The 27,306-nt window shown below is 45.5% G+C and overlaps 1 protein-coding gene across 1 annotated transcript in view; it reads left to right on the top strand.

Moving 5' to 3' along the window:
* The window catches only part of kcnab1b (potassium voltage-gated channel subfamily A regulatory beta subunit 1b), a 97,612-nt gene that overhangs the window by 54,716 nt on the left and 15,590 nt on the right, over positions 1 to 27,306 (top strand). Inside the window, exons 7-8 of the mRNA XM_046322022.1 lie at positions 3,942 to 3,985; positions 13,733 to 13,819. Coding sequence (XP_046177978.1) covers positions 3,942 to 3,985; positions 13,733 to 13,819 — 131 coding nt within the window. The remainder of the gene's footprint in view (positions 1 to 3,941; positions 3,986 to 13,732; positions 13,820 to 27,306) is intronic.

Here is a 27,306-nt window from a genome sequence, read left to right as displayed (position 1 = left end):
AGATGGTTTTGGGGAAAGAGATTTGTAGATGGTTATGGGGAAAGAGATGGGTAGATGGTTATGGGGAAAGAGATGGGTAGATGATGGACAGGGAGAAGATGGTTATGGGGAAAGAGATGGGTAGATGATGGACAGGGGGAGATGGTTATGGGGAAAGAGATGGGTAGATGATGGACAGGGGGAAGATGGTTATGGGGAAAGAGATGGGTAGATGATGGACAGGGGAGAGATGGGTAGATGATGGACAGGGGGAAGATGGTTATGGGGAAAGGGATGGGTAGATGATGGACAGGGGAAGATGGTTATGGGGAAAGAGATGGGTAGATGATGGTTATGGGGAAAGAGATGGGTAGATGATGGACAGGGGGAAGATGGTTTTGGGGAAAGAGATTTGTAGATGATGGACAGGGGGAGGATGGATTATGGGGAAAGAGATGGGTAGATGGTTATGGTGAAAGAGATGGGTAGATGATAGACAGGGGGAGATGGTTATGGGGAAAGAGATGGGTAGATGGTTATGGTGAAAGAGATGGGTAGATGATGGAAAGGGGGAAGATGGTTATGGGGAAAGAGATAGGTCGATGATGGACAGGGGGAAGATGGTTATGGGGAAAGAGATGGGTAGATGATGGACAGGGGGAGATGGTTATGGGGAAAGAGATGGGTAGATGATGGACAGGGGGAGATGGTTATGGGGAAAGAGATGGATAGATGATAGTTATGGGGAAAGAGATGGGTAGATGATGGACAGGGGGAAGATGGTTATGGGGAAAGAGATGGGTAGATGGTTATGGGGAAAGAGATGGGTAGATGATGGACAGGGGGAAGATGGTTATGGGGAAAGAGATGGGTAGATGATGGACAGGGGGAAGATGGTTATGGGGAAAGAGATGGGTAGATGATGGACAGGGGGAGATGGTTATGGGGAAAGAGATGGGTAATAATAATAATAATATATGCCATTTAGCAGACGCTTTTATCCAAAGCGACTTACAGTCATGTGTGCATACATTCTACGTATGGGTAGATGATAGACAGGGGAAGATGGTTATGGGGAAAGAGATGGGTAGATGATGGACAGGGGGAAGATGGTTATGGGGAAAGAGATGGGTAGATGATGGACAGGGGGAGAGATGGGTAGATGATGGACAGGGGGAAGATGGTTATGGGGAAAGAGATGGGTAGATGATGGACAGGGGGAAGATGGTTATGGGGAAAGAGATGGGTAGATGATGGTTATGGGGAAAGAGATGTGTAGATGATGGACAGGGGAAGATGGTTATGGGGAAAGAGATGGGTAGATGATGGTTATGGGGAAAGAGATGTGTAGATGATGGACAGGGGGAGATGGTTATGGGGAAAGAGATGGGTAGATGATGGACAGGGGAAGATGGTTATGGAGAAAGAGATGGGTAGATGATGGACAGGGGGGAGATGGTTATGGGGAAAGAGATGGGTAGATGATAGTTATGGGGAAAGAGATGGGTAGATGATGGACAGGGGAAGATGGTTATGGGGAAAGAGATGGGTAGATGATGGACAGGGGAGATGGTTATGGGGAAAGAGATGGGTAGATGATGGACAGGGGAAGATGGTTATGGGGAAAGAGATGGGTAGATGGTTATGGGGAAAGAGATGGGTAGATGGTTATGGGGAAAGAGATGGGTAGATGATGGACAGGGAGAAGATGGTTATGGGGAAAGAGATGGGTAGATGATGGACAGGGGGAGATGGTTATGGGGAAAGAGATGGGTAGATGATGGACAGGGGAAGATGGTTATGGGGAAAGGGATGGGTAGATGATGGACAGGGGAAGATGGTTATGGGGAAAGAGATGGGTAGATGATGGACAGGGGGAAGATGGTTATGGGGAAAGAGATGGGTAGATGATGGACAGGGAGAAGATGGTTTTGGGGAAAGAGATTTGTAGATGATGGACAGGGGGAGGATGGTTATGGGGAAAGAGATGGGTAGATGGTTATGGTGAAAGAGATGGGTAGATGATAGACAGGGGGAGATGGTTATGGGGAAAGAGATGGGTAGATGATGGACAGGGGGAGATGGTTATGGGGAAAGAGATGGGTAGATGATGGACAGGGGGAGATGGTTATGGGGAAAGAGATGGGTAGATGGTTATGGGGAAAGAGATGGGTAGATGATGGACAGGGGGAGATGGTTATGGGGAAAGAGATGGGTAGATGATGGTTATGGGGAAAGAGATGGGTAGATGATAGTTATGGGGAAAGAGATGGGTAGATGATGGACAGGGGAAGATGGTTATGGGGAAAGAGATGGGTAGATGGTTATGGGGAAAGAGATGGGTAGATGATGGACAGGGGAGATGGTTATGGGGAAAGAGATGGGTAATAATAATAATAATATATGCCATTTGGGGAAAGAGATGGGCAGACGCTTTTATCCAGGCGACTTACAGTCATGTGTGCATACATTCTACGTATGGGTAGATGATAGACAGGGGAAGATGGTTATGGGGAAAGAGATGGGTAGATGATGGACATGGTTATGGGGAAGATGGTTATGGGGAAAGAGATGGGTAGATGATGGACAGGGGGAGAGATGGGTAGATGATGGACAGGGGGAAGATGGTTATGGGGAAAGAGATGGGTAGATGATGGACAGATGGGAAGATGGTTATGGGGAAAGAGATGGGTAGATGATGGTTATGGGGAAAGAGATGTGTAGATGATGTACAGGGGAAGATGGTTATGGGGAAAGAGATTGGTAGATGATGGTTATGGGGAAAGAGATGTGTAGATGATGGACAGGGGGAGATGGTTATGGGGAAAGAGATGGGTAGATGATGGACAGGGGAAGATGGTTATGGAGAAAGAGATGGGTAGATGATGGACAGGGGAAGAGATGGTTATGGGGAAAGAGATGGGTAGATGATGGTTATGGGGAAAGAGATGGGTAGATGATGGACAGGGGAAGATGGTTATGGGGAAAGAGATGGGTAGATGATGGACAGGGGGAAGATGGTTATGGGGAAAGAGATGGGTAGATGATGGACAGGGGGAAGATGGTTATGGGGAAAGAGATGGGTAGATGATGGACAGGGGGAAGATGGTTATGGGGAAAGAGATGGGTAGATGATGGACAGGGGGAAGATGGTTATGGGGAAAGAGATGGGTCGATGATGGACAGGGGGAAGAGATGGTTATGGGGAAAGAGATGGGTAGATGATGGACAGGGGGGAGATGGTTATTGGGAAAGAAATTGGTAGATGATGGACAGGGGGAAGAGATGGTTATGGGGAAAGGGATGGGTAGATGATGTGATAATGGCACTGACAGTTTGTCATTGAATCAGACATCCACAATAGATTACACAGCATTGTATTTGCAACACTGACAGACAGAAGCAAACATGTGTTTTGTCATTGCTGATGCTTCCCAGAGCAAATTGTACAGTAGGATCTTAATTTGATCACCCTGTTGCAGGAGAACTTGCGCATTTGAGTTTTAAAAAAGCTTCTAAAGTTAGTAATTTACACTTTCAAATGTTATACTTAATTATTGTATCAACCGCAAATAAAAATCCATTCATTATAATCCACATGACCGGTTTCTGCAGGATTATTTTCCTGGATTTGTGTCTCTTGTCTTTTCAGCAATTTGTAGGCATCTTGTTGGCTGGTGGGACCAGTTCATGGATCTAATGAGTTTCTCCTTGTGTGTATACTTTTCTGTGTGTTTATCACAGGAGGCTGGTGGCACATTCATTGGGGAGGACATGCTCGTGGTAATAGCTGGAGCGGAATAGGTGGAATGGTATCAAATACATCACATGGTTTCCATGGTTTCCATGGTTTCCAGGTGTTTGATGCCATTCCATTTGCTCTGTTCTGGACATTATTATTGTCCGTCCTCCCCTCAGCAGCCTCCAATGATCTGTATATTCACTTCTATGTTATTTTCCAGAGCCGAAACCGAGAGAGGACTCAACAGGAAGCACATCATTGAAGGTAGACTGTCTGATTTCCTCTCCCATCTGTCTCATCCTTCACATAACCCCATGCCTCAGTTCACCTCTATATCCCCCCCCCTCCTCCTGTTCTCCCCCTCTCTTTCTACCACAGTTCCCTTGTGATTAATTTCCTCCAGTGCGCTCCGTTGATCTTGACCTCCTCTTTTGAAGTACCTGTATGTCGCTCAGGGTCGGATGTCTCTGGGAGATTGAGTTGGTTCATTTGTAAAGCCTTTGTTTGTTTGTTTGTTTGTGGAAGCAGTCTCTAATATGATAGACCATGGACATTAGCACTCAAGGTCAAATCAAAGTTTCTTTGTCACGTGCGCCGAACACAACAGGTGTAGACCTTACAGTGAACTGTTTACTTACAAGCCCTAACCAACAGTGCAATTTTTAAGTACAAACTAGGTATTAGGTGAACAATAGATAAGTAAAGAAATACAAATAAATAAAAAAAACTGTAAAATGACAGTAAAAATAACAGTAGTGAGGCTATATACAGGAGGTACCGGTATAGAGTCAATGTGGAGGCTATATACAGGAGGTACCGGTATAGAGTCAATGTGGAGGCTATATACAGGAGGTACCGGTATAGAGTCAATGTGGAGGCTATATACAGGAGGTACCGGTATAGAGTCAATGTGGAGGCTATATACAGGAGGTACCGGTATAGAGTCAAAGTGGAGGCTATATACAGGAGGTACCGGTATAGAGTCAATGTGGAGGCTATATACAGGAGGTACCGGTATAGAGTCAATGTGGAGGCTATATACAGGAGGTACCGGTATAGAGTCAATATGGAGGCTATATACAGGAGGTACCGGTATAGAGTCAATGTGGAGGCTATATACAGGAGGTACCGGTATAGAGTCAATATGGAGGCTATATACAGGAGGTACCGGTATAGAGTCAATATGGAGGCTATATACAGGAGGTACCGGTATCGAGTCAATGTGGAGGCTATATACAGGAGGTACCGGTATAGAGTCAATGTGGAGGCTATATACAGGAGGTACCGGTATAGAGTCAATATGGAGGCTATATACAGGTGGTACCGGTACAGAGTCAATGTGGAGGCTATATACAGGTGGTACCGGTACAGAGTCAATGTGGAGGCTATATACAGGAGGTACCGGTATAGAGTCAATATGGAGGCTATATACAGGTGGTACCGGTACAGAGTCAATGTGGAGGCTATATACAGGAGGTACCGGTATAGAGTCAATGTGGAGGCTATATACAGGGGGTACTGGTACAGAGTCAATGTGGAGGCTATATACAGGTGGTACCGGTACAGAGTCAATGTTGAGGCTATATACAGGAGGTACCGGTACAGAGTCAATGTGGAGGCTATATACAGGTGGTACCGGTACAGAGTCAATGTGGAGGCTATATACAGGAGGTACCGGTATAGAGTCAATATGGAGGCTATATACAGGTGGTACTGGTACAGAGTCAATGTGGAGGCTATATACAGGTGGTACTGGTACAGAGTCAATGTGGAGGCTATATACAGGTTGTACCGGTACAGAGTCAATGTGGAGGCTATATACAGGTGGTACCGGTACAGAGTCAATGTGGAGGCTATATACAGGTGGTACCGGTATAGAGTCAATATGGAGGCTATGTGCAGGTGGTACTGGTACAGAGTCAATGTGGAGGCACAATGCAAATTGTCTGGGTAGCCAATGTGATGAGAATGGGGACGTGCTCGGTCCTCCTTTTCCTGTAGTCCACAATCATCTCCTTAGTCTTGATTACGTTGAGGGATAGGTTGTTATTCTGGCACCACCCGGCCAGGTCTCTGACCTCCTCCCTATAGGCGGTCTCATCGTTGTCAGTGATCAGGCCTACCACTGTTGTGTCGTCTGCAAACTTAATGATGGTTTGGAGTCGTGCCTGGCCATGCAGTCGTGGGTGAACAAGGAGTACAGGAGGGGACTGAGCATGCACCACTGAGGGGCTCCAGTATTTAGGATCAGCGTGGCAGATGTGTTGCTACCTACGCTCACCACCTGTGGGCAGCCCGCCAGGAAGTCCAGGATCCTGTTTCAGAGGGAAGTGTTTAGTCCCAGGATCCTTAGCTTATTGATGAGCTTTGAGGGCACTATGGTGTTGAACGCTGAGCTGTAGTCAATGAATAGCATTCTCACATAGGTGTTTCTTTTGTCCATGTGGGAAAGAGCTGTGTGGAGTACGATAGAGATTGCATCAATAATAATAATAATAATATATGCCATTTAGCAGACGCTTTTATCCAAAGCGACTTACAGTCATGTGTGCATACATTCTACGTATGGGTGGTCCCGGGGATCAAACCCACTACCCTGGCGTTACAAGCGCCATGCTCTACCAACTGAGCTACAGAAGGACCACAGAAGGACCGCATCATCTGTAGGTCTGTTTGAGCTGTATGCAAATTGGAGCGGGTCTAGGGTTTCTGGGATAATGGTGTTAATGTGAGCCATTACCAGCCTTTCAAAGCACTTCATGGTTATGGAAGTGAGTGCTACGGGTCTGTAGTCATTTAGGCAGGTTACCTTAGTGCTCTTGGGCACAGGGACTATGGTGGTCTGCTTGAAGCATGTTGGTATTACAGACTCAATCAGGGACATGTTGAAAATGTCAGTGAAGACACCTGCCAGTTGGTCAGCACATGCCGGGAGCACACGTCCTGGTAATGCGTCTGGCCCAGTGGCCTTGTGAATGTTGACTTGTTTAAAGGTCTTCCTCATGTCGGAAATGGAGAGCGTGATCACAAAGTCGTACAGAACAGCTGACGCTCTCATGCATGCCTCAGTGTTGCTTGCCTCGAAGCGAGCATAGAAGTGATTTAGCTCATCTGATAGGCTCGTGTCACTGGGCAGCTCGAGGCTGTGCTTCCCTTTGTAGTCTGTAATAGTTTGCAGGCTCTGCCATATAAGATGAGCATTGGAGCCGGTGTAGTATGATTCAATCTTAGTCCTGTATTGGCGCTTTGCCTGTTTGATAGTTCATCTGTGGGCATAGCAGGATTTCTTATAAGCTTCCGGGTTAGAGTCCCACTCCTTGAAAGTGTCAGTTCTACCCTTTAGCTCAGTGCAAATGTTGCCTGTAATCCATGGCTTCTGGTTGGGGAATGTACGAACAGTCACTGTGGGAACGACGTCCTCGATGCACTTATTGATAAAGCCAGTGACTGATGTGGTGTACTCCTCAATGCCATCGGAAGAATGCTGGAACATATTCCAGTCTGTGATAGCAAAACAGTCCTGTAGTTTAGCATCTGCTTCATCTGCCCACTTTTTTATAGACCGAGTCTCTGGTGCTTCCTGCTTTAATTTTTGCCTGTAAGCAGGAATCAGGAGAATAGAATTATGGTCAGATTTGCTAAATGGAGGGCGAGGGAGAGCTTTGTACGCGTCTCTGTGTGTGGAGTAAAGGTGATCTATAATTTCTTTCCCTCTGGTTGCACATTTAACATGCCGATAGCAATGAGGTAAAACTGATTTAAAATTAAGTTTCCCTGCATTAAAGTCCCCGGCCACTAGGAGCGCCGCCTCTGGGTGTGGCGGTTTCCCTTGTGCTTATTTCCTTATATAGCTGACTCAGTGCGGTCTTAGTGCCAGAGTCCTTCTGTGGTGGTAAATAAACAGCCACAAAAAAATATATGAAAACTCTCTTGCCAAATAGTGTGGTCTACAGCTCATCATGAGATACTCTACTTCAGGCGAGCAAAATCTGGAAGTCCCCCTGTATCCATACCTTTGTGTCATGTTCTCTCCTGTTCTCTCCTGTTCTCTCCTGTTCTCTCCTGTTCTCTCCTGTTCTCTCCTGTTCTCTCCTGTTCTCTCCTGTTCTCTCCTGTTCTCTCCTCTCCTCTCTCTCTCTCCTCTCCTCTCCTCTCCTCTCCTCTCCTTTGGTCTCCTCTCTTCTCCTTCTCTCTCCTCCCCTCTGTCTTATCCTCTCCTCTCCTGTCCTCTCCTTACCTCTCCTATTTACCCTCTCAGTTCCTCCAGTCTCCTATTTTAGTATTTTTCTGGGATTAAACAAACTCACCCTGACACCCAGACACTGTGTTTATACACACACTACCCCTATTCAATTCCCTGATCCAGCACAACAGCGTCCTGTCCACGGCACAGTGCCTGCACCTCTCCTGCAGTGACTCAGCACTCTCATATAGTATTAACATTCATGTCAGCTTCTAACTTTCCCCCCAAGGAAGAACCGAATAATATGTTTACTGAGGGAGGGAGGGAGGGAGGGAGGGAGGGAGGGAGGGAGGGAGGGAGGGAGGGAGAGGGAGAGAGAGGGAGAGGGAGAGAGAGGGAGAGAGAGAGAGGGAGAGAGAGAGGGAGAGAGGGAGAGAGAGAGAGAGAGAGAGAGGGAGGGGAGGGAGGGAGGGAGGGAGGGAGGGAGGGAGGGAGGGAGGGAGGGAGGGAGGGAGGGAGGGAGGGAGGGAGGGAGGGAGGGAGGGAGGGGCATTTTAGAACAGCATTGGTTGATGTGGTTGTTTGTTGGTGGTTTTACTGTATGTATTGATTGATTGACAGAGGATTGAATCCTAATTTTAAAAAGTAATTTTACATTTTTGTTTACTAACTGATGGAGTTCTTGACAAGAGTAGAGTGATTGACAGGCTCTGAGAGTGAGACAGTATCATTGTCAAGTTTTTAAACAGGACATACTTGTTTTCCTCCTTTATCCACCAATAGGATGCTTTTTATTTATTCTCCTTCTATCCCCTCTCCAACCACCCACTTCCTCGCCTGATCAGTGAGACGGAGAAAAGTGCAAGTCATGTGTGTGTGTGTGTGTGTGTGTGTGTGTGTGTGTGTGTGTGTGTGTGTGTGTGTGTGTGTGTGTGTGTGTGTGTGTGTGTGTGTGTGTGTGTGTGTGTGTGTGTGTGTGTGTGTGTGTGTGTGTGTGTGTGTGTGTGTGTGTGTCACTTCAGAGCCTTAAATGTGGCTGATCGCTGAGACAAAGGAGACAGAGAAATGTGCAAGTCATTGCAACGCAGAGCTGGCTCAGATTAGGCGTGCCTGTGTGTGTGTGTCTGTGTGTGTGTGTGTGTATAATAATAGGTGTTCTTGGTATTACCAGGCTGGAGATGACAGGACAAGGATTAAGATGTGTGGATGGTAACAGGGGAGAGAACGACTCCCTGGGATTAACTCTGAAGACTTTAACTAATCTCACACACACTTGGGTGTACACACACACACACATATATACACATAAATACACTCTTAAGAACACACAGATGTACACACTTAGGGGCACCTTTCCATCCTCCCTTTGTCTTTCCTGTCTTCCTCTCCTCCTCTCCATCCTTTCATCTCGGTCTCCTCTCTTCCTCTCCTCCTCTCCATCCTTTCATCTCGGTCTCCTCTCTTCCTCTCCTCTCCATCCTTTCATCTCGGTCTCCTCTCTTCCTCTCCTCCTCTCCATCCTTTCATCTCGGTCTCCTCTCTTCCTCTCCTCTCCATCCTTTCATCTCGTTCTCCTCTCTTCCTCTCCTCCTCTCCATCCTTTCATCTTGGTCTCCTCTCTTCCTCTCCTCTCCATCCTTTCATCTCGGTCTCCTCTCTTCCTCTCCTCCTCTCCATCCTTTCATCTTGGTCTCCTCTCTTCCTCTCCTCTCCATCCTTTCATCTCGGTCTCCTCTCTTCCTCTCCTCTCCATCCTTTCATCTCGGTCTCCTCTCTTCCTCTCCTCTCCATCCTTTCATCTCGTTCTCCTCTCTTCCTCTCCTCTCCATCCTTTCATCTCGGTCTCCTCTCTTCCTCTCCTCTCCATCCTTTCATCTCGGTCTCCTCTCTTCCTCTCCTCCTCTCCATCCTTTCATCTCGTTCTCCTCTCTTCCTCTCCTCCTCTCCATCCTTTCATCTCATTCTCCTCTCTTCCTCTCCTCTCCATCCTTTCATCTCGGTCTCCTCTCTTCCTCTCCTCCTCTCCATCCTTTCATCTCGGTCTCCTCTCTTCCTCTCCTCCTCTCCATCCTTTCATCCCTGTCTCCTCTCCTCTGTCAGTGTTTATGAATGGAGCTGAGCTGACATACTGTTTCACAATACCTCATTCATATCTCCCCCTCATCCCTCTACCCCCTCATCCCTCTACCCCCTCATTCCTCTACCCCCTCATCCCTTTCTCCTCTCAGTATTCAAACAGAAAAACTTTAAAAGGACAATCTGCAGTTGCTACATACATTTTGGATTTATAAAGTAACGATACTGATTCTTGAAGATATAACTTATAAATGCCTCATGAGCTTGGTTTAACTGTCGTACCTCAAGCTTGTTTAAATACAATGTTTGTAAACAAAGGCAAAGTAAACAAACACTATATAGCCTCAAAACATTTTTATATCATGGATGGTCATTGAATCCATAGCATTGTTTATGAATTTGAGAGTGGTTACATTTCTTCAGCCCCACATCCCTCAGCTGTTTCTGCGGGGAGACGTTTTGTTATTGTTTCAACTGCTGATTGCCGCTTTTATCTGACTGGATGATAGAGACAGAGGGGGAAAGGTCTCTCACTTCTCTCACTTTATCTGACTGGATGATAGAGACAGAGGGAAAGGTCTCCGACCCTTCTCTCACTTTATCTGACTGGATGATAGAGACAGAGGGGAAAGGTCTCTCACTTCTCTCACTTTATCTGACTGGATGATAGAGACAGAGGGGAAAGGTCTCCGACCCTTCTCTCACTTTATCTGACTGGATGATAGAGACAGAGGGGAAAGGTCTCTCACTTCTCTCACTTTATCTGACTGGATGATAGAGACAGAGGGGAAAGGTCTCTCACTTCTCTCACTTTATCTGACTGGATGATAGAGACAGAGGGGAAAGGTCTCCGACCCTTCTCTCACTTTATCTGACTGGATGATAGAGACAGAGGGGAAAGGTCTCTACGACCCTTCTCTCACTTTATCTGACTGGATGATAGAGACAGAGGGGGGAAAGGTCTCTACGACCCTTCTCTCACTTTATCTGACTGGATGATAGAGACAGAGGGGGGAAAGGTCTCTACGACCCTTCTCTCACTTTATCTGACTGGATGATAGAGACAGAGGGGAAAGGTCTCTACGACCCTTCTCTCACTTTATCTGACTGGATGATAGAGACAGAGGGGAAAGGTCTCTCACTTCTCTCACTTTATCTGACTGGATGATAGAGACAGAGGGGAAAGGTCTCTCACTTCTCTCACTTTATCTGACTGGATGATAGAGACAGAGGGGAAAGGTCTCTCACTTCTCTCACTTTATCTGACTGGATGATAGAGACAGAGGGGAAAGGTCTCTCACTTCTCTCACTTTATCTGACTGGATGATAGAGACAGAGGGGAAAGGTCTCCGACCCTTCTCTCACTTTATCTGACTGGATGATAGAGACAGAGGGAAAGGTCTCTACGACCCTTCTCTCACTTTATCTGACTGGATGATAGAGACAGAGGGGGAAAGGTCTCTACGACCCTTCTCTCACTTTATCTGACTGGATGATAGAGACAGAGGGGGAAAGGTCTCTACGACCCTTCTCTCACTTTATCTGACTGGATGATAGAGACAGAGGGGAAAGGTCTCTACGACCCTTCTCTCACTTTATCTGACTGGATGATAGAGACAGAGGGGGAAAGGTCTCTACGACCCTTCTCTCACTTTATCTGACTGGATGATAGAGACAGAGGGGGGAAAGGTCTCTACGACCCTTCTCTCACTTTATCTGACTGGATGATAGAGACAGAGGGTGGAAAGGTCTCTACGACCCTTCTCTCACTTTATCTGACTGGATGATAGAGACAGAGGGGAAAGGTCTCTCACTTCTCTCACTTTATCTGACTGGATGATAGAGACAGAGGGGAAAGGTCTCTCACTTCTCTCACTTTATCTGACTGGATGATAGAGACAGAGGGGAAAGGTCTCTACGACCCTTCTCTCACTTTATCTGACTGGATGATAGAGACAGAGGGGGAAAGGTCTCTCACTTCTCTCACTTTATCTGACTGGATGATAGAGACAGAGGGGGAAAGGTCTCCGACCCTTCTCTCACTTTATCTGACTGGATGATAGAGACAGAGGGGAAAGGTCTCTCACTTCTCTCACTTTATCTGACTGGATGATAGAGACAGAGGGGGAAAGGTCTCTACGACCCTTCTCTCACTTTATCTGACTGGATGATAGAGACAGAGGGGGAAAGGTCTCTACGACCCTTCTCTCACTTTATCTGACTGGATGATAGAGACAGAGGGGAAAGGTCTCTACGACCCTTCTCTCACTTTATCTGACTGGATGATAGAGACAGAGGGGAAAGGTCTCTCACTTCTCTCACTTTATCTGACTGGATGATAGAGACAGAGGGGGAAAGGTCTCTCACTTCTCTCACTTTATCTGACTGGATGATAGAGACAGAGGGGGAAAGGTCTCTCCGACCCTTCTCTCACTTTATCTGACTGGATGATAGAGACAGAGGGGGAAAGGTCTCTACGACCCTTCTCTCACTTTATCTGACTGGATGATAGAGACAGAGGGGGAAAGGTCTCTACGACCCTTCTCTCACTTTATCTGACTGGATGATAGAGACAGAGGGGAAAGGTCTCTACGACCCTTCTCTCACTTTATCTGACTGGATGATAGAGACAGAGGGGAAAGGTCTCTATGACCCTTCTCTCACTTTATCTGACTGGATGATAGAGACAGAGGGGGAAAGGTCTCTACGACCCTTCTCTCACTTTATCTGACTGGATGATAGAGACAGAGGGGAAAGGTCTCTACGACCCTTCTCTCACTTTATCTGACTGGATGATAGAGACAGAGGGGGAAAGGTCTCTCACTTCTCTCACTTTATCTGACTGGATGATAGAGACAGAGGGGAAAGGTCTCTACGACCCTTCTCTCACTTTATCTGACTGGATGATAGAGACAGAGGGGAAAGGTCTCTCACTTCTCTCACTTTATCTGACTGGATGATAGAGACAGAGGGGGAAAGGTCTCTCACTTCTCTCACTTTATCTGACTGGATGATAGAGACAGAGGGGGAAAGGTCTCTCACTTCTCTCACTTTATCTGACTGGATGATAGAGACAGAGGGGGAAAGGTCTCTACGACCCTTCTCTCACTTTATCTGACTGGATGATTGCGACTGAGGGGGGAAAGGTCTCCGACCCTTCTCTCACTTTATCCGAGGCTTGTGGTTTTCTGTAACCGCAGGTTTCTAACATGTGTCCACTTCTTTCTTTCTCTCACTCCCCCTCTCTCTCCCCACCACACTCCCCCCTCTCTCTCCCCACCACACTCCCCCTCTCTCTCTCCCCACCTCACTCCCCCCTCTCTCTCCCCACCTCACGCCCCCTCTCTCTCTCCCCACCTCACTCCCCCTCTCTACCTCCCCACCTCAATCCCCCTCTCTCTCTTTCCACCACACTCCCTCTCTATCTTTCCACCCACCCTCCTCTCCCTCCTTCCACCCACCCCTCTCCCTCTCCTTCTTTCCACCCACCCTCCTCCCTTTCCCTCTTTCCACCCACCCTCCTCCCTCTCCCTCTTTCCACCCACCCTCCTCCCTCTCTCTCCTTCCACCCACCCTCCTCCCCCCTCTCTCTCCTTCCACCCACCCTTCTCCCTCTCCCTCCTTCCACCCACCCACCCTCCTCCCTCCCTCTCCCTCCTTCCAACCACCCCCTCCCACTCTCTCTTTCCACCCACCCATTCCCTCTCTCTCTTTCCACCTACTCCCCTCCCTCTCCCTCTCTCTGTCCCCAGGACTGAGGAGCTCCCTACAGAGGATGCAGCTGGAGTACGTGGATGTTGTGTTTGCAAACCGGCCCGACAGCAACACTCCCATGGAGGGTAAGTGACCTGGCAGAGATGGAGTGGGGTCTGAGACTGGCAGGGATGGAGTGGGGTCTGAGACTGGCAGGGATGGAGTGGGGTCTGAGACTGGCAGGGATGGAGTGGGGTCTGAGACTGGCAGGGATGGAGTGGGGTCTGAGACTGGCAGGGATGGAGTGGGGTCTGACACTGGCAGGGATGGGAGTGGGGTCTGAGACTGGCAGGGATGGAGTGATGGATGGTATTGTGGTTGGTTTACTTTGGCACTCATTTTGTTTTGCTTGCACACACAGACATTCACATGCACAAGCAAACAAACACAGGCATGTACACACACTCCATGTCTGTCTTTCCGAGTGCATCACACAGTTAACTAGCTAGGGATTCCGCATTGACTACATCTCTCTATAACCCCCTTCTCTTTCTTGGAGTGAAACTACTGTTCTGTCTATGCTCTGATCCTTCTCTCTCCCTCCGCCCCAAACAAGCCACCAGGGGGCCAGACCAATCCGTCATACTTACAGTACACAGCATGAGCCTGTCACCCAGAGTCGCTGATGATTGTGAGACGGGCCCTACGGCAAAAATGTTCTAAAAAATATCGCTAGACTGTCTTTGTCCTACAGCCAACACCAGACAATGCTGTCTCATCAGATGTACCCACACCATACCAGATACAATACTCATAGATTGGCTGATTGAGAGACAGACATGGAAGGATAGGTGAGCAGGGCAGTGAGAGGACAGACGGAAAGACAGACAGACGCCCACACATACTTTCTCTCGCACACACCCCCAGCTGTGATACCATAGGCCATATTATCACTGCTTTTCAATACTAACACATTGACTGAATCACTAGATTATCACTGCCTTTCAATACTAACACAGTGACTGAATCACTAGATTATCACTGCCTTTCAATACTAACATATTGACTGAATCACTAGATTATCACTGCCTTTCAATACTAACACAGTGACTGAATCACTAGATTATCACTGCCTTTCAATACTAACACAGTGACTGAATCACTAGATTATCACTGCCTTTCAATACTAACACATTGACTGAATCACTAGATTATCACTGCCTTTCAAAACTAACACATTGACTGAATCACTAGATTATCACTGCCTTTCAATACTAACACATTGACTGATTCACTACATGTATCATGGTTGTACATCATGTGATATTCATCACTACATTAAAGTAAATTGCTGTCATCAATCATCATATAGAAGGTCTGTCTCCTTAATCAGCTGTTGAAGCAAAACAAGGTGATTCACCCATAAAATCCACAAGATTACTGTAAATCACATGAAACAGGTTAACCCACTATCTACACACTGGCCTCCCCTACCAACACATGAAACAGGTTAACCCACTATCTACACACTAGCCTCCCCTCCCAACACATGAAACAGGTTAACCCACTATTTATACACTGGCCACCCATCCCAACACATGAAACAGGTTAACCCACTATCTACACACTGGCCACCCATCCCAACACATGAAACAGGTTAACCCACTATCTACACACTGGCCTACCCTCCCAACACATGAAACAGGTTAACCCACACACTGGCCTCCCTCCCAACACATGAAACAGGTTAACCCACTATCTACACACTGGCCTACCCTCCCAACACATGAAACAGGTTAACCCACTATCTACCACACTGGCCTCCCCTCCCAACACATGAAACAGGTTAACCCACTATCTACACACTGGCCTCCCCTCCCAACACATGAAACAGGTTAACCCACTATTTATACACTGGCCTCCCCTCCCAACACATGAAACAGGTTAACCCACTATCTACACACTGGCCTCCCCTCCCAACACATGAAACAGGTTAACCCACTATTTATACACTGGTCTCCCCTCCCAACACATGAAACAGGTTAACCCACTATCTACACACTGGCCTCCTCCCAACACATGAAACAGGTTAACCCACTATTTATACACTGGCCTCCCCTCCCAACACATGAAACAGGTTAACCCACTATCTACACACTGGCCTCCCCTCCCAACACATGAAACAGGTTAACCCACTATCTACACACTGGCCTCCCCTCCCAACACATGAAACAGGTTAACCCACTATCTACACACTGGCCTCCCCTCCCAACACATGAAACAGGTTAACCCACTATCTACACACTGGCCTCCCTCCCAACACATGAAACAGGTTAACCCACTATCTACACACTGGCCTACCCTCCCAATACATGAAACAGGTTAACCCACTATCTACACACTGGCCTACCCTCCCAATACATGAAACAGGTTAACCCACTATCTACACACTGACCTACCCTCCCAATACATGAAACAGGTTAACCCACTATCTACACACTGACCTACCCTCCCAACACATGAAACAGGTTAACCCACTATTTATACACTGGCCTCCCCTCCCAACACATGAAACAGGTTAACCCACTATTTATACACTGGTCTCCCCTCCCAACACATGAAACAGGTTAACCCACTATCTACACACTGGCCTCCCCTCCCAACACATGAAACAGGTTAACCCACTATTTATACACTGGCCTCCCCTCCCAACACATGAAACAGGTTAACCCACTATCTACACACTGGCCTCCCCTCCCAACACATGAAACAGGTTAACCCACTATCTACACACTGGCCTCCCCTCCCAACACATGAAACAGGTTAACCCACTATCTACACACTGGCCTCCCCTCCCAACACATGAAACAGGTTAACCCACTATCTACACACTGGCCTCCCCTCCCAACACATGAAACAGGTTAACCCACTATCTACACACTGGCCTACCCTCCCAATACATGAAACAGGTTAACCCACTATCTACACACTGGCCTCCCCTCCCAACACATGAAACAGGTTAACCCACTATCTACCACACTGGCCTCCCCTCCCAACACATGAAACAGGTTAACCCACTATCTACACACTGGCCTCCCCTCCCAACACATGAAACAGGTTAACCCACTATCTACACACTGGCCTCCCCTCCCAACACATGAAACAGGTTAACATGCCTCTTAATTCATTTTAGGAGATAACCCTCAGGTTTTCTGTAGATTGGTCAATATTAGTGGGGTTCTTCTGAGCTTTAAACGTCAAGAGCTTCGTTCTATATATGGTACAGGAAGCTCGAGTTGTTGTTAGCAGCGAATAATTACATGAGATTGTGAGAGATTTCTGTGTGCCTAATGAAATCCCCATGGATGATATTATTCAGGGGGGGGGAATGTGCTGATTTCTTTTGAGTGAATCTATTCATGTTCTAATTGTTATTGTATTTATACGTCTGTGCGTGTGTGTGTGTGTGTGTGTGTGTGTGTGTGTGTGTGTGTGTGTGTGTGTGTGTGTGTGTGTGTGTGTGTGTGTGTGTGTGTGTGTGTGTGTGTGTGTGTGTGTGTGTGTGTGTGTGTGTGTGTGTGACTACTCACGTCCCCCTGGGGGTTGGCTAGGTGAGGTCATTCGTAAAAAGTATATTTTTGTTACTATCATTCTCTCCTCCTTTCTTTCATTCTTCTATTCTTCTCTTCCATATAACATATACAGCTACATATACATACAGATATACATCTACATATACATACAGATATACATCTACATATACATACAGATATACATCTACATATACATACAGATATACATCTACATATACATACAGATATACATCTACATATACATCTACATATACATCTACATATACATCTACATATACATACAGATATACATCTACATATACATACAGATATACATCTACATATACATACAGATATACATCTACATATACATACAGATATACATCTACATATACATACAGATATACATCTACATATACATACAGATATACATCTACATATACATCTACATATACATCTACATATACATACAGATATACATCTACATATACATCTACATATACATCTACATATACATCTACATATACATCTACATATACATACAGATATACATCTACATATACATCTACATATACATACAGATATACATCTACATATACATACAGATATACATCTACATATACATACAGATATACATCTACATATACATCTACATATACATACAGATATACATCTACATATACATACAGATATACATACAGATATCTGCTCTCATCCTTCTAGACCTATCGGCTGCCTTCGATACTGTGAACCATCAGATCCTCCTCTCCACCCTCTCCGAGTTGGGCATCTCTGGCGCGGCCCACGCTTGGATTGCGTCCTACCTGACAGGTCGCTCCTACCAGGTGGCGTGGCGAGAATCTGTCTCCTCACCACGCGCTCTCACCACTGGTGTCCCCCAGGGCTCTGTTCTAGGCCCTCTCCTATTCTCGCTATACACCAAGTCACTTGGCTCTGTCATAACCTCACATGGTCTCTCCTATCATTGCTATGCAGACGACACACAATTAATCTTCTCCTTTCCCCCTTCTGATGACCAGGTGGCGAATCGCATCTCTGCATGTCTGGCAGACATATCAGTGTGGATGACGGATCACCACCTCAAGCTGAACTTCGGCAAGACGGAGCTGCTCTTCCTCCCGGGGAAGGACTGCCCGTTCCATGATCTCGCCATCACGGTTGACAACTCCATTGTGTCCTCCTCCCAGAGCGCTAAGAACCTTGGTGTGATCCTGGACAACACCCTGTCGTTCTCAACTAACATCAAGGCGGTGGCCCGTTCCTGTAGGTTCATGCTCTACAACATCCGCAGAGTACGACCCTGCCTCACACAGGAAGCGGCGCAGGTCCTAATCCAGGCACTTGTCATCTCCCCTTCTGGATTACTGCAACTCGCTGTTGGCTGGGCTCCCTGCCTGTGCCATTAAACCCCTACAACTCATCCAGAACGCCGCAGCCCGTCTAGTGTTCAACCTTCCCAAGTTCTCTCACGTCACCCCGCTCCTCCGCTCTCTCCACTGGCTTCCAGTTGAAGCTCGCATACGCTACAAGACCATGGTGCTTGCCTACGGAGCTGTGAGGGAACGGCACCTCAGTACCTCCAGGCTCTGATCAGGCCCTACACCCAAATAAGGGCACTGCGTTCATCCACCTCTGGCCTGCTCGTCTCCCTACCACTGAGGAAGTACAGTTCCCGCTCAGCCCAGTCAAAACTGTTCGCTGCTCTGGCTCCCCAATGGTGGAACAAACTCCCTCACGACGCCAGGACAGCGGAGTCAATCACCACCTTCCGGAGACACCTGAAACCCCACCTCTTTAAGGAATACTTAGGATAGGATAAAGTAATCCTTCTCACCCACCCCCCTTAAAATATTTAGATGCACTATTGTAAAGTGGCTGTTCCACTGGATGTCATAAGGTGAATGCACCAATTTGTAAGTCGCTCTGGATAAGAGCGTCTGCTAAATGACTTAAATGTAAATGTAAATATACATCTACATATACATACAGATATACATCTACATATACATCTACATATACATACAGATATACATCTACATATACATACAGATATACATCTACATATACATACAGATATACATCTACATATACATACAGATATACATCTACATATACATACAGATATACATCTACATATACATCTACATATACATCTACATATACATACAGATATACATCTACATATACATCTACATATACATCTACATATACATACAGATATACATCTACATATACATCTACATATACATACAGATATACATCTACATATACATCTACATATACATCTACATATACATCTACATATACATCTACATATACATACAGATATACATCTACATATACATCTACATATACATACAGATATACATCTACATATACATACAGATATACATCTACATATACATACAGATATACATCTACATATACATCTACATATACATACAGATATACATCTACATATACATACAGATATACATCTACATATACATACAGATATACATCTACATATACATCTACATATACATCTACATATACATACAGATATACATCTACATATACATACAGATATACATCTACATATACATACAGATATACATCTACATATACATACAGATATACATCTACATATACATCTACATATACATCTACATATACATACAGATATACATCTACATATACATCTACATATACATCTACATATACATACAGATATACATCTACATATACATCTACATATACATCTACATATACATACAGATATACATCTACATATACATCCAGATATACATCTACATATACATACAGATATACATCTACATATACATCTACATATACATACAGATATACATCTACATATACATACAGATATACATCTACATATACATACAGATATACATCTACATATACATACAGATATACATCTACATATACATACAGATATACATCTACATATACATCTACATATACATCTACATATACATACAGATATACATCTACATATACATACAGATATACATCTACATATACATCTACATATACATACAGATATACATCTACATATACATCTACATATACATACAGATATACATCTACATATACATACAGATATACATCTACATATACATACAGATATACATCTACATATACATACAGATATACATCTACATATACATACAGATATACATCTACATATACATCTACATATATATATAGATATACATCTACATATATATATATATATAGATATACATCTACATATATATATAGATATACATCTACATATATATATATATATACATCTACATATATATATAGATATACATCTACATATATATATAGATATACATCAACATATATATATAGATATACATCTACATATATATATATATATATACATCTACATATATATATAGATATACATCTACATATATATATAGATATACATCTACATATATATATAGATATACATCCACATATATATACATATATACACATACATATATACATATATATACATATATATACAGATATACAGTGGGGCAAAAAAGTATTTAGTCAGCCACCAATTGTGCAAGTTCTCCCACTTAAAAAGATGAGAGTAATTTTCATCATAGGTACACTTCAACTATGACAGACAAAATGAGAAAATAAAATCCAGAAAATCACATTGTAGGATTTCCAATGAATTTATTTGCAAATTATGGTGGAAAATAAGTATTTGGTCACCTACAAACAAGAAAGATTTCTGGCTCTCACAGACCTGTAACTTCTTCTTTAAGAGGCTCCTCTGTCCTCCACTCGTTCCCTGATTTAATGGCACCTGTTTGAACTTGTTATCAGTATAAAAGACACCTGTCCACAACCTCAAACAGTCACACTCCAAACTCCAGTATGGCCAAGACCAAAGAGCTGTCAAAGGACACCAGAAACAAAATTATAGACCTGCACTAGGCTGGGAAGTATGAATCTGCAATAGGTAAGCAGCTTGGTTTGAAGAAATCAACTGTGGGAGCAATTATTAGGAAATGGAAGACATACAAGACCACTGATAATCTCCCTCGATCTGGGGCTCCACGCAAGATCTCACCCCGTGGGGTCAAAATGATCACAAGAACGGTGAGCAGAAATCCCAGAACCACACGAGGGGACCTAGTGAATGATCTGCAGAGAGCTGGGACCAAAGTAACAAAGCCTACCATCAGTAACATACTACGCCGCCAGGGACTCAAATCCTGCAGTGCCAGACGTGTCCCCCTGCTTAAGCCAGTACATGTCCATGCCCGTCTGAAGTTTGCTAGAGAGCATTTGGAAGATCCAGAAGAAGATTGGGAGAATGTCAACTCGTCTCGTCGTGTTTGGAGGACAAAGAATGTTGAGTTGCATCCAAAGAACACCATACCTACTGTGAAGCATGGGAGTGGAAACATCATGCTTTGGGGCTGTTTTTCTGCAAAGGGACCAGGACGACCAGGACGATCCGTGTAAAGGAAAGAATGAATGGGGCCATGTATCGTGAGATTTTGAGTGAAAACCTCCTTCTATCAGCAAGGGCATTGAAGATGAAACGTGGCTGGGTCTTTCAGCATGACAATGATCCCAAACACTCCGCCCGGGCAATGAAGGAGTGGCTTCGTAAGAAGCATTTCAAGGTCCTGGAGTGGCCTAGCCAGTCTCCAGATCTCAACCCCATAGAAAATCTTTGGAGGGAGTTGAAAGTCAGTGTTGCCTAGCAACAGCCCCAAAAATGCACTGCTCTAGAGGAGATCTGCATGGAGAAATGGGCCAAAATACCAGCAACAGTGTGTGAAAACCTTGTGAAGACTTGTGAAAACGTTTGACCTCTGTCATTGCCAACAAAGGGTGTATAACAAAGTATTGAGATAAACTTTTGTTATTGACCAAATATTTATTTTCCACCACAATTTGCAAATACATTCATAAAAATCCTACAATTTTTTTTTTTTCATATTGTCTGTCATTAGTTGAAGTGTACCTATGATGAAAATTACAGGCCTCTCTCATCTTTTTAAGTGGGAGAACTTGCGCAATTGGTGGCTGACTAAATACTTTTTGGCCCACTGTACATCTACATATATATAGATATTTCCATCTACAGTAGGCAGAGCGGAGTCAAAGGGCAACACACGTCATATACTGCCAATAGCATGGTCCGAGTGATACATTGTGAATGATGAAGAACTGGACTGGACAAAGAATTCTGCAGTGATAGATCAGACGTGGGAGACATTTTCAGCTACTGTTGGAAGACCAATAGAAAATGCTTTGTTGTTATTTAAAACCCGTGTGTTTCAGCATCACAGCCTTCATCATGAGGATACCAACAGCCTCCTGCACAGTACGCTACTCCTGTAGTATGTATCACTATGGAACTGGTAGTCTAGTAAGAGATCAACTATATGTGTTTACACGGATCGCTCTTCAAATCAAATCAAAGTTTATTTGTCACATACACATGGTTAGCAGATGTTAATGCGAGTGTAGCGAAATGCTTGTGCTTCTAGTTCCGACAATGCAGTAATAACCAACAAGTAATCTAACTAACAATTCCAAAACTACTGTCTTATACACAGTGTAAGGGGATAAAGAATATGTACATAAAGATATATGAATGAGTGATGGTACAGAGCAGCATAGGCAAGATACAGTAGATGGTATCGAGTACAGTATATACATATGAGATGAGTATGTAAACAAAGTGGCATAGTTAAAGTGGCTAGTGATACATGTATTACATAAGGATGCAGTAGATGATATAGAGTACAGTATATACGTATGCATATGAGATGAATAATGTAGGGTATGTAACATTATATTAGGTAGCATTGTTTAAAGTGGCTAGTGATATATTTTACATCATTTCCCATCAATTCCCATTATTAAAGTGGCTGGAGTTGAGTCAGTGTCAGTGTGTTGGCAGCAGCCACTCAATGTTAGTGGTGGCTGTTTAACAGTCTGATGGCCTTGAGATAGAAGCTGTTTTTCAGTCTCTCGGTCCCAGCTTTGATGCACCTGTACTGACCTCGCCTTCTGGATGATAGCAGGGTGAACAGGCAGTGGGAGGGTGGTTGTTGTCCTTGATGATCTTTATGGCCTTCCTGTAACATTGGGTGGTGTAGGTGTCCTGGAGGGCAGGTAGTTTGCCCCCGGTGATGCATTGTGCAGACCTCACTACCCTCTGAGAGCAGTTGCCATACCAGGCGGTGATACAGCCCGCCAGGATGCTCTCGATTGTGCATCTGCAGAAATTTGTGAATGCCTTTGGTGACAAACCAAATTTCTTCAGCCTCCTGAGCCTTCTTCACGATGCTGTCTGTGTGAGTGGACCAATTCAGTTTGTCTGTGATGTGTATGCCGAGGAACTTAAAACTTACTACCCTCTCCACTACTGTTCCATCGATGTGGATAGGGGGGTGTTCCCTCTGCTGTTTCCTGAAGTCCACAATCATCTCCTTAGTTTTGTTGACGTTGAGTGTGAGGTTATTTTCCTGACACCACACTCCGAGGGCCCTCACCTCCTCCCTGTAGGCCGTCTCGTCGTTGTTGGTAATCAAGCCTACCACTGTTGTGTTGTCCGCAAACTTGATGATTGAGTTGGAGGCGTGCGTGGCCACGCAGTCGTGGGTGAACAGGGAGTACAGGAGAGGGCTCAGAACGCACCCTTGTGGGGCCCCAGTGTTGAGGATCAGCGGGGTGGAGATGTTGTTGCCTACCCTCACCACCTGGGGGCGGCCCGTCAGGAAGTCCAGTACCCAGTTGCACAGGGCGGGGTCGAGACCCAGGTACTATGGTGTTGAATGCCGAGCTGTAGTCGATGTACAGCATTCTCACATAGGTATTCCTCTTGTCCAGATGGGTTAGGGCAGTGTGCAGTGTGGTTGAGATTGCATCGTCTGTGGACCTATTTGGGCGGTAAGCAAATTGGAGTGGGTCTAGGGTGTCAGGTAGGGTGGAGGTGATATGGTCCTTGACTAGTCTCTCAAAGCACTTCATGATGACGGAAGTGAGTGCTACGGGGCGGTAGTCGTTTAGCTCAGTTACCTTAGCTTTCTTGGGAAAAGGATCAATGGTGGCCCTCTCGAAGCATGTGGGAACAGCAGACTGGTATAGGGATTGATTGAATATGTCCGTAAACACACCGGCCAGCTGGTCTGCGCATGCTCTGAGGGCGCGGCTGGGGATGCCGTCTGGGCCTGCAGCCTTGCGAGGGTTAACACGTTTAAATGTCTTACTCACCTCGGCTGCAGTGAAGGAGAGACCGCATGTTTTCGTTGCAGGCCGTGTCAGTGGCACTGTATTGTCCTCAAAGCGGGCAAAAAAGTGATTTAGTCTGCCTGGGAGCAAGACATCCTGGTCCGTGACTGGGCTGGATTTCATCTTGTAGTCCATGATTGACTGTAGACCCTGCCACATGCCTCTTGTGTCTGAGCCGTTGAATTGAGATTCTACTTTGTCTCTGTACTGACGCTTAGCTTGTTTGATAGCCTTGCGGAGGGAATAGCTGCACTGTTTGTATTCGGTCATGTTGCCAGACACCTTGCCCTGATTAAAAGCAGTGGTTCGCGCTTTCAGTTTCACGTGAATGCTGCCATCAATCCACGGTTTCTGGTTAGGGAATGTTTTAATCATTGCTATGGGAACGACATCTTCAACGCACGTTCTAATGAACTCGCACACCGAATCAGCGTATTCGTCAATGTTGTTATCTGACGCAATACGAAACATATCCCAGTCCACGTGATGGAAGCAGTCTTGGAGTGTGGAATCAGCTTGGTCGGACCAGCGTTGGACAGACATCAGCGTGGGAGCTACTTGTTTTAGTTTCTGTCTGTAGGCAGGGATCAACAAAATGGAGTCGTGGTCAGCTTTTCCTGAAAGGAGGGCGGGGCAGGGCCTTATATGCGTCGCGGAAGTTAAAGTAACAATGATCCAAGGTTTTTCCAGCCCTGGTTGCGCAATCGATATGCTGATACAATTTAGGGAGTCTTGTTTTCAGATTAGCCTTGTTAAAATCCCCAGCTACAATGAATGCAGCCTCAGGATGTATGGTTTCCAGTTTGCAAAGAGTCAAATAAAGTTCGTTCAGAGCCATCGATGTGTCTGCTTGGGGGGGAATATATACGGCTGTGATTATAATCGAAGAGAATTCTCTTCTCGTGCACCTATGAGTTTAAGACAGTATTAACACAATATTAACAGGGCCACAAATGGAAACACAAACAGATAAAGATGAAAAGACAGTCAGACAGGCTGACAGGTTGACAAGTTGACAAGTTGACAGGCAGACAGGCTGACAGGTTGACAAGTTGACAAGTTGACAGGCAGACAGGCTGACAGGTTGAAAAGTTGACAGGCAGACAGGCTGACTGTCAGACAGGCTGACAGGTTGACAAGTTGACAGGCAGACAGGCTGACTGTCAGACAGGTTGACAGGCAGACAGGTTGACAGGTTGACAGGCTGACTGTCAGACAGGCAGATAGGTTAACAAGTTGACAGGCAGACAGGATGACTGTCAGACAGGTTGACAGGCAGACAGGTTGACAGGCTGACTGTCAGACAGGCAGATAGGTTAACAAGTTGACAGGCAGACAGGCTGACTGTCAGACAGGCTGACAGGCAGATAGGATGACAGGCAGACAGGTTGACAGGCAGACAGGTTAACAGGTTGACAGGCAGACAGGTTTACAGGCGGACAGGTTGACTCATCAAAAGAAGCATAAACAAGGTTTTTATCCATCCATCTATCCCTCTTTTTCCACCCACCCACCCACCCACCCTCCATCCCTCCATCCCTCCCTCCCTCAGCAGCACAAATAAAACCATATTTTCAGTCCTCTAAACATATCCAATTAATTCACAACACTGTGTATGGAGCCTCTGTATCTATATTCCTGTATCTGTCTGCCCTGGCTTAGTCATTCAGAGAGAGAGATGAGGGGGAGAGAGGTTGAGATAGATATAAGGGTAGAGGGTGGAGTCATTCAGAGAGAGAGATGAGGGGGAGAGAGGTTGAGATAGATAGAAGGGTAGAGGGTGGAGTCATTCAGAGAGAGATGAGGGGAGAGAGGTTGAGATAGAAGGGTAGAGGGTGGAGTCATTCAGAGAGAGAGATGAGGGGAGAGAGGTTGAGATAGATAGAAGGGTAGAGGGTGGAGTCATTCAGAGAGAGAGATGAGGGGGAGAGAGGTTGAGATAGATAGAAGGGTAGAGGGTGGAGTCATTCAGAGAGAGAGATGAGGGGGAGAGAGGTTGAGATAGATAGAAGGGTAGAGGGTGGAGTCATTCAGAGAGAGAGATGAGGGGGAGAGAGGTTGAGATAGAAAGAAGGGTGGAGTCATTCAGAGAGAGAGATGAGAGGGAGAGAGGTTGAGATAGATAGAAAGAGGTAGAAAGAAGGGTAGAGGGTGGGTTCAAGAGAAAGAAAGAGAGACAAATGTGTCCACAAGTGCCTGGAGTGAGGTGTCTGTCCTTGGTTTGTCCTCCTATAAGCCACAGAAGCTGCCAGGCAGGATAGATGCCTCAGTCCCTGTCTCACCCCAGCTTTATTGTGATGGCTTACTGCAGTAGGAATCTCAAGGACAGGCGTCTCGCTCTGTTCACAAACACCTGCGTGGAAGGATAAGGCTTAAACTGTCACAGATTCCCCGGTACTGCTGCTCATTCCCTTCTAGGCGTCACTGAACTGGATCATTACCACCGACCCCGGACTGTCTTCTCTCATTACGCACACCTGGTTCCCATTCCCCCTGATTAGTATGTGTAGATATGTGCCCTCTGTTCTCCTTGGTCCTTGTTGATTTTTGTTCCATGTCCATTGGTCTTGTGAGTACCTGTGCTCTGTTCTATCGCCTTGTGTGTTACCGTGTTAGTGTGTACTTGTTATTACGGGTCTCGTCCCGTGTATTGTTATTACGGGTCTCGTCCCGTGTATTGTTATTACGGGTCTCGTCCCGTGTATTGTTATTACGGGTCTCGTTCCGTGTATTGTTAATACGGGTCTCGTCCCGTGTATTGTTGTTAT

This window comes from Oncorhynchus gorbuscha, linkage group LG22, assembly GCF_021184085.1.
Source record: "Oncorhynchus gorbuscha isolate QuinsamMale2020 ecotype Even-year linkage group LG22, OgorEven_v1.0, whole genome shotgun sequence".
Lineage (NCBI taxonomy): Eukaryota > Metazoa > Chordata > Actinopteri > Salmoniformes > Salmonidae > Oncorhynchus > Oncorhynchus gorbuscha.
This window is presented reverse-complemented; position numbering and strand designations above follow the sequence as displayed.